Source organism: Anopheles bellator, chromosome 1 (genome assembly GCF_943735745.2).
Source record: "Anopheles bellator chromosome 1, idAnoBellAS_SP24_06.2, whole genome shotgun sequence".
NCBI classification, from domain to species: domain Eukaryota; kingdom Metazoa; phylum Arthropoda; class Insecta; order Diptera; family Culicidae; genus Anopheles; species Anopheles bellator.
Window position 1 is genome coordinate 57,762,435 of NC_071285.1, and position 8,748 is coordinate 57,771,182.

An 8,748-nucleotide genomic window follows, 5' to 3' on the forward strand; every position below is an offset into this window, starting at 1 on the left:
TTACAGGTCGGTGCCAGTTCCCTGCCGGGGAATGCGCATTTTGCATACGTCCAATCCAGGACAGGACAGCCACCTCGCATATGACCCGCATGCTGCTAACCTCAAAAGGTTAGATTTGGCCGGGCGATGGACGATGACGAAATTGTTACACTTTCGGGCAGTGATTGTTTTGGCGGCTAGCTTGAGGCTACGTTGAAGGTGTGATTAGATTGGCCAACAGTGGCCCCTACACGGGTACGGGCACTTGGTCCGGTGGGGTTGGCGGCCGCTCAAACGGTTTGTGATATATTTGCCGACACTTTACTTTTACAAATCCGCGCACCTTCGAGGGGTCAGCTGAAGGACTTTAAAATGGGGTAATCAAGACAATGGTCGTTGAGAGGTGCCGACAATCGACTAAATTGACTCCCTTTGTGCTGCAGTCCCTCATTCGAATTTGGCTCAAGCATCGTGACCTTTTCGATTATTATCCTGCAAAACTACCTCGTGTGGGTTGAAGTCACACAATTTCAATCAATGTCGGAAAATATTTCACCTCTTTATTGTTTCTTTTGTGCGCTAATTGACGACCGGATCGTGACACATTTACCAATGGAATCACCCTGTCCATGGCTGCAAACAACATAAATCTCTTAATAACTTAAATCTCCTCAATATCACCGGAGCTGTCGCTCTAATGGTGATAAAACGATTATTCCTTTCTCGGAAGATTGACGCCATGTCTAACAACGTCCCGTCGTGCACAAGGCGAGGCGCGTCCACCGCGTGCACCAAAGTAGCATTCCTTAAATTTTTCTCCGGCCAGCATTAACAGCCGGCACCGTGGTATCTGCTTCATTAATTTGCCGGTCGGTCGGACGTAAAACAAACGGACAGGATTCATTAGGGGCGAGCCATGGAAAGAAATGAGCTCACCATTTGGCTCACATAATTCTCTCTCGATCAGTCGTAACGGCGTTTGACGTGGATTTGCCACCATAAACTGATGGCCAAACGCGCAATCAAATGAAGGAATTGAAAGTCTGACCCGGGGTCGGGCGGGTCCCGAACTAGTTCAACACCTAGCAACGAGCGGCACGCGCACTAGGTCAGGCGATATTCAAAGTTTACACAATCGACTCGATCGACGAGAGCGATCGTTGCCGCCCAAAACCATAGCTCTTGACCTTGGCCCTGACACACGTGTTTCATTTGGACGTTACGCAGATCGAGAGATCGATATAAGATGGAGTCCTGCACGTGTGTCCTAGCAAACGGACGCTGCAAAGAGGCAACTAGGGGTATAAATTAGAGAACTGGACCAGTTGTCAGCATCAGTTGCACTCAATCATCCGTCATCGTCAATTCATTAGTGGCCAGACCGGCACAAATTAAATCAAACTGAAAACATGTCCCGTCTCGTGATCGCCATCGTAGGGTTGATCGTGGTCGTGGCCGCAGGCCCTCTTGATCATCAGCAGAACCCAGAGGCTCACGCCACGATCCTCAAGTACGAGAATGTCCTGCAGGACGATGGCCACTACCACTGGAACTACGAGACGAGCAACGGAATCGCTGCCCACGAGGAGGGCCTCGGTGGCCACAGTGCCAACGGGGCCTTCTCGTACACCGGTCCCGATGGTGTCCTGCACCGTGTGACGTACGTCGCCGACGAGGCCGGCTTCCGGCCGCAGGGTGATCACCTTCCGACGCCGCCACCCACTCCGGAGCACGTGTTCAAAACTCTGGAGCAGATCCGCGCCAACCCACCCAAGGACCAGAAGGACTTCAGCCTCGAGGCTCTCGATGCTACGATCACCCGGCTGCGCCAACACTAAGCAAAAGAAGCAGTACGCTTTCATCATCTTGCGAATCCATCCCACGAAATCATCGTCATCCTCTTGATCGGTTGTTGTTATGTAGTGAATAAGTAGACTAATTGAATTTCGTTACCGCTGTTAAACTGTCGAAAACATTAACTAGAAAATTATTGTCAATTAATCATCTTCAACTGCCTGATGCTTTCCACAATTCAACCAATTTACGATTGCCTAACAGCAAGCAACCGAGTGAACAACAGGAGGGGAGACTCATTTTCGAGCGCGATCGCGATCACTTTCGAATCACGCTCCGTGTCCAGCCGGTCCACTTTTGTACGCCGGCGGCAATCTATTGTTTCGTGTGGCTCGTTGGTCTAGGGGTATGATTCTCGCTTCGGGTGCGAGAGGTCCCGGGTTCAATTCCCGGACGAGCCCGCCGCACCCCACCGCTGATGGGGTGTGTGTTTTCTATCCCTTTTTTGCCTTTTCCGATGATCGATTGATGCGCTCTATGTTAGATCACATGCCACGCAATAGGGCGAGGTTTTATTTGTTCAAGCATTGTACACCTATTTTAACTAGTTGATCGAGTCTGGCCGGGTCGGCTCCCCTAACCCTGCGTTGCGCGCAGCCGGTTCAGGGTTTCCTCGAGCGACTGAATATCGGTACCGTCCGGCGGGCTGGCCAGCAGATCCTCCAGCATCTTGATCACGTGATCGGGCGCCGGTGGCTCCGTCGGCAGGTGGGCCCCCCGCGGCTGGAAGCCATTCTCGTCCGCCACGTACACGATCTCGATCCGCTCGCCCTCGGGCGAGGTGTAGGCAAAGTTGCCGTTCACGCTCGTGCCATCGCTGCTGGCCTGCGACGCACTGATCCCGTTGCTCGTCTCGTAGTTGTACGTGTACGAACCGTCCGGGTTGACCACGAAATCTTCGGACAACGTTTCGGCCGTAGCATCATCACCACCTCCGCCACGGGGTGATCGCCGATCTGCCGCCACGATCGCAACCACCAGCACTACGGCGAACTGCAAACGGGATAACAACAAACATGGGCTGCGTTACTCCTTCAACTTGCTAAACCGAGACAGTGGCCATCGGGTTGAAGCGTTGCTGGTAGGTAGGTTTTGCGAGGAAGTTAGTCACATTTTCTTTAGCAAAAGGTTCGAGGGCGCGAGAAAAAATGCGAATTACTTCATCACAAAATCAGTCACCCACGGGACGGATGGTTGCCGAAAGGCGGCCACAAGCTGAATCCTCGCCGGAACGCTGGAGGAGTACTCACCAACTGTCGAAACATTTCGGCCGTTTCGGATTGAGACTGAGGACTGAACTACTGAACGGGAAGCTTTGCTCCGATGCTGTGCTCTGATGATGAGAAAGTCCTGCCGCCAACTGATACCGTAACGTTCCGACGAGCCACGTTTTATACAATCAACCCGTGCCGAGGCTCATCGGCAAAACACACCAAAAAAAGGATCTACTAAACACGGGCTTGCGAAACACGCACCCGTATTATAATGCGCGATTCGCTAAGCCTTCGCGGTCTGGTATCGCTTCGATCGATGAAGACGAGGCACGCTGCCGAGTGCCGAAAAAAAAACTGTCATACTAGACCAGATCGGAGCGGAGCGGGTCACAGAACGCAGGGCCAGCCTAGCCGGTTTCTTGTTTCTCCATTTTGCTGCATAATTTGGTGCCCCAAAAGAGACACATCAATCGTCGGCGCCGGTTTCGATCGACCGATCGATGCTGAAGTGGATCTCCCGCTTGTGGCGACCCTCGCGATCTTTGTTGATCGCTGCTGGCGAAAGCCTTCCACCCGCTTTAAAGCGGGTTTTTGCCCAACATTTCGCAGCCATAGTGGATCATCCCCTAGCCAAATTGCCACCTGTTGACCCTGACATCGCTGCGTATCGTCGCACGATGCCATCCTAGGAAATCGCTACGAGCAGGTCTAGGATGGACATGGATTGCCAAATGCTTGCCGAAACGTATGGCATACATAAACTACGAAGAATTATCTCGCCGGCCATACAAAGAGAGGCTCGGGAGGTCTTAGAAACATAGCACGCCTCTAGGGTGACCTTTAGAAAAAAAACTTCCGGATTGACCGTTGGCCTCCAAAACCACTGTTTCCAAAGCATCGCGATCATGCTGGTCGGTACGGGAAAGGTAAAGAATCCGGGCTCCATTAGCAGATGAACATGACCCAATCAGGTCAGGCGAATCACATTGTCATGCACCTGAAAATAGACCATCTCCAGGGCCCGCGGGCGAAAGGGAGATCATTATAAATTATTCAGATAAATAAACATGACGTTTCATATTTCATGCGCAGCCTCATCACCCACACCCCCCGGCACGGTGCACGATGCGCCACGCTGCAGCCACGGCCGGTTTGTGTTACGATGGATGAGCCCGATAGGGCTGCGATGATAAATTTCACCCGATTTCGGGTAGCTGATAATGCAGTCTGCACTCTGCACGCCTCACCATCGATAGAGGAAGGCCTCTACAGGCTCGGCTCGAAGGCTCGACGAGCGACGGGATTCGCCAGCCTCCCAGCGCCGGAAAACTATGTCACGAGGCTTTTAAGGGTCACTTTCCCAGGACGCACCGGCAGTTGTTCGGTCGAACACGAAAAAAGTAACAGAACGACTGCATTCATTTCCAGTAATGACCATCGACCGAGCCAGCAGCGCACATATCGAATAACGTATCCGAAATGTTTCGAAGCTAACTAGAATTCGTTCAACGATGGCCTCGCCGCCGTCCAGGGATCAATTGCAATTTAGAGCAACAGGGAACGGCAGCAGCCAGGCATTGATTTATCGCTACTTTCACCTCATCGTCAGCCCGGCGGGGGGCTTCCGCTGCACTTCTGGAAAGTATCGCCGCGAAAAGGGTCGAAACAGGAACATTACCATCCCGTTCGCCCGGCCCGAACTCGCAGTGGATTCATTTGCAGCATTTAGTCACCCACACGCGGTCCTCGGGGGGACACGCCGGTTGTTGCCGATGTTATTTATGCTAATGTCGGGCCCCCCCTTCTAATGGACTCCCGGGTTCCCGATCTGGGGTCCTTCATCAGGCTTACACCATTTCATTTCTAGTCTCCGCCAAGATCTCCGACATCCGGGACACCGTAACCGACCCTTTGAATTTAATTTGTAGTTTACGGGGGCGACGAAGGCAAGCTTGACGCCCAAAAGAGTCTAATTCCTCGATTAGATTACATTGAGGTTCTTCATCTCAATCTAATCCAAAAAGATGCCAAAGAACCCAATTCGAACAGAACATTCGGCGGATCACACACCAAATCTTGGTATTCAAATTATTGATCACCTCCGCGATCGGCTCGGTCGACAAAAACCAGCAATAAAATCACTGACTTTACATGCTTCTCACCAGACTAAATAAACTCTAAATGAAACAGCATAAGGTCGCGTGGCAACCACGGGCTTTCAGCTCGAATTGCGGTCAAGGTCAGCGCCTGGTAGTGAAGTGCCGCAAGAGAGGGAACTGGCCACTGTGACCCAGGAGATGTATGCAAAAATATTCACCTCGTTTCCCGGTCCGAGATAGCGGGACCGCAAAGCACCACTCTGCTCTCCTAATCAGAGCCGATAAATTTCGGCATTTACCTTTCGGTTGTCGACAACCCAGTGGCCCGTGGCCCGTGGGTTTGTGAAAGTTTCGGTCCCGCGTTCGTTTGACGTTCTGTTGGTCAGCGTTAAGGATGAGATTCTGTTTCGTTCGCTTCGCTCCTTGTTCCGACCTGTCCCGGTGATCAGCCCCACATTTTAAATTGATTACACCGTCCACCCCGAAGGGTGGCCGCCAGGAGCGCCCCCGGGGAGATTGAAAGGAAACAAGTTTCACTTTCGCTCCGTCCCGGTCGTGCCGATCACTTTCAGACGAGCGAGTCGTCGGTTCCGGGCACCGAAATCCGTTTGTGCGTCATTCGTCATACCCGCCGGACACCCCGGCGGGAGGGGGTTTCCCGCAGGATCAGAGGTCGCAAATTCGACGACTTAATCAATTCGCTCCGGCCACTCGGGGCCGGTGCCGGGTAATAGATTATTACTTCAATCGGGGTGGCCAAGCCCCGGAGCCTAGGAAGCAATTTTGTGTCTTCTTCTTCCGCCGCAGCTGCCGGGCAGTCACTCTGGACGATTTCTAAGCGTGGTGCGCTGCTACCTTCCGTGAGCCGCGAAACAGATTCACTTCCACGAACGTGAAGGCTGATCAGCCCTCCGAGGCGGAGGGAAACTCTTTGAACGAGCCTCGGAGCACCTCGGGAGTTGATAAAGAAATTAAAACGAAGAAACCTGCCGGCCCATCAAACGGTCGACATGCGTTCAGGGCTGGGCCACACTCCGGCGCGGTGTAGGCTGGGACGAGCGAAAATAAATTTCGCTTTCGGATTTTATGAACTTTCAAGATCAAGTAAAAGTGTTTGAATGTCGCCCCGGCACCACGGAACGGGTTTTATCGGATGCGGGCCACGATCTTTGGCGGCTGCTGGTTGCCTAACGCAGGAGCCGCCGGCTGCTGGTGCGAATTCCACATCCAGCGCGTGTAGGCTTATACGGTCATGTGGCGTAAAAACGACACCCAGCCGAGCAGTGCCAGTAGGTCTAATAGGGCTAATAAATTAAAACAAAATTAAGACTACATCAGCCGTGGCGTGGCACTGGCGAGCGGCAGCACCCATCGCCTTGTGGGCCCCGAAGAAGACATTAATCAATCTTACCCTGCCCTCTAAAGATACTGGCCCATGACCATCTTCGGGAAGCAGTACGCAGTCTGCTTTAGGCCATGCGTAAGTAAGTTCACCTACTGGCCACTGTGTTTAGCGACTAATTTATTAATACAACATTCCGGCAACGGTAATTGATTGGGGCAAACGGAACAGCTCCGGCTCATCCATATGGAACAGCTTTTCTCCTGAAAAGCACGCCTCCAGGAGCCATTTAATTGGAGCCTTAACACACAATGTTTCAGCGAGCGTATGCAAAGCTAATCAATGTTGCCGGATGATGTTGACAGTGTGTCATACAATATCGCCACGATCGTTACATTTTTCCGCTATTTATTTGCTTTTAATAGCTCAATCATAACACGCATCCATGATCGTGGATCGGCTGGCCGTGGAGCGGGAAGCGATCACGGCGTGTACATATTAGCATAATCTAATGATGGACGGCAATTTCCTTCGACGGCCACCGAAGGACCTTGCCACACAATGGCCGCCAATTTGCGCTCACTTAACGTCGAATCACTCAGCCATCGCCCCGCGGGAAAGAAAACGGCGAAAGCACCGGCGATGATGGCACCCTTTCCATTTCACGATCGCACGAGCCTTCTGACCGCCCTGTAATGTATGTAAATTAGAGTGCCTTACGCTGTCAACGCCTTGGCAAATCGCGGTGCACACGCCGGTTCGAGCCCACCCAGCGGCTTCATTATGCGAAAAATCCCAGCTCCCAGGATTATGGACTACTCCGCGAGTGATCGGCCGCTGCGGCAACCTAATCGCTCCCATTTGCCGGAATGACACTCGGCTCGACCCGGTATTAAGAAAACTCGTTTCATGCGCCAGCCTCAGCTCATTGCGCACCAAACCGGACATCGCGGTTCCACGCGGTACGATCATTATTACTGCAAAGGTAATTTATGTTGTGCTGTTAAACGTGTCCCATCAAAACGGGATCAACACTAATCGGGAATCATCATCGGTGCATTTCAATCACGGAAAAGTCACGAAGGGAACCGAAAAAGAACCGAACAAACCCCCGGGGCGGTCGCGTGACTTTCGTTCCGATCGATTAGAAAAGCAAACAAACGTCTTCACGAAACAGAAAAAGAAATTCACGAAACGCTCCGTTTGCCATTCTCCTCTCCTGTGTGGATTTTTTGTGTATTGCGGCCAACCACAGGAGCGTGGCCACGAACGAACCGCTAATGGAAACTGTGCGGCGACCGGCCGGCCGGCCGGTTCCCTGACCTATCGGGGCGCCCACGGGTTGTGAAAATGATAATCATATGTTTTTGTTTTTCCCATTGTTTGGCGGCGCCGCCATGGTGCCCCGCCATGTGATGGTGCCCCGCCATGCGTCGGGCCCACTTTCGGAGCGCATAAACGGACGGGGTGCTCTGATTATTCGATCCCAACACACGCCGGTGAAATGGTCTGCGAACCGACATAAAGTAGGCTGTTTAAAAGCGTTTTTTGTCTCCTTCTGCTATGCTAATAATTGACGCAAACGAAAGAGAAAGTATTACTGCGCACCGGTGGGCAGTATTCTTGAAGGGTTTATTTTAGTTTCAATCTCCATTTATTGTGTTCAGTACGGAACATTATTCGGATTGGGCAATCCGATTACCACGGGGATGATTGACATGCTTTACAACTTCCTGCGCGTGGTCGCGGCACTCGCACATCTTAATTCTTCGTATCGATTCGACGGCGGCGGTGGCGAAATCTCCAAACGAACCGATAAATGTCTTCCGAACGGGACTAATTTCCAATATCTTCCCCCCGAATCGGACGGTTAATCGATGGCATGCCGGAAATGGTTATGTGATTTCGGTCCGCAACTTCGACGGGAACGGAAAGCGAAATGTGCGAACTTTCTCCGGGCGAGCATTAACGGGCTAGGCTACCCTTCGATATCCTGTCCGCTGGCAAAGTGTGTGCGAATCGAACCGAATCGATCGCCCGAAAACTATTTGAAGCCCGGGGTGATGGTGACAACCTTGCCGTTCGACATCCACATCACCAACCCGTCCTGACCTTCTCGATCGGACGATCTGCCAGCACCCGAAACCTAATCAAACCGGTTCACGGGCGCCCAGGTGGGGCTCGAGATATTCGAAACTCGCGCCTCGTCCTCTCGCTTTCGAAATGCTCAAGCTTTTTTGCGGTAGAATTTCATGGTCAA

General features: G+C 52.2%; 2 protein-coding genes and 1 non-coding gene across 3 annotated transcripts; 2 read left to right on the plus strand and 1 right to left on the minus strand.

The window, feature by feature from the left end:
- Nucleotides 1–1,388: 1,388 nt before the first annotated feature.
- Nucleotides 1,389–1,817, plus strand: LOC131215980 (cuticle protein CP14.6-like). Its single transcript, XM_058210376.1, has one exon. The coding sequence runs from the start codon at nucleotides 1,389–1,391 to the stop codon at nucleotides 1,815–1,817; it is 429 nt and encodes a 142-aa protein (XP_058066359.1).
- A 345-nt stretch (nucleotides 1,818–2,162) lies between these two features.
- On the plus strand, nucleotides 2,163–2,234 carry Trnap-cgg (transfer RNA proline (anticodon CGG)). Its single transcript has one exon. It is a non-coding gene; the product is annotated as a tRNA-Pro (tRNA).
- Nucleotides 2,235–2,409: 175 nt separating this feature from the next.
- LOC131215981 (cuticle protein CP14.6-like) lies at nucleotides 2,410–3,098 on the minus strand. Its single transcript, XM_058210377.1, has 2 exons — nucleotides 3,084–3,098; nucleotides 2,410–2,826 (listed from the first exon to the last, which is right to left on the minus strand). The coding sequence occupies exons 1-2, from the start codon at nucleotides 3,096–3,098 to the stop codon at nucleotides 2,410–2,412; spliced, it is 432 nt and encodes a 143-aa protein (XP_058066360.1).
- Nucleotides 3,099–8,748: the final 5,650 nt, after the last annotated feature.

Coding starts and splice junctions, on each gene's coding strand:
- LOC131215980 (XM_058210376.1), top strand. CDS start 1,389: ATGTCCCGTCTCGTGATCGCCATCGTAGGGTTGATCGTGGTCGTGGCC.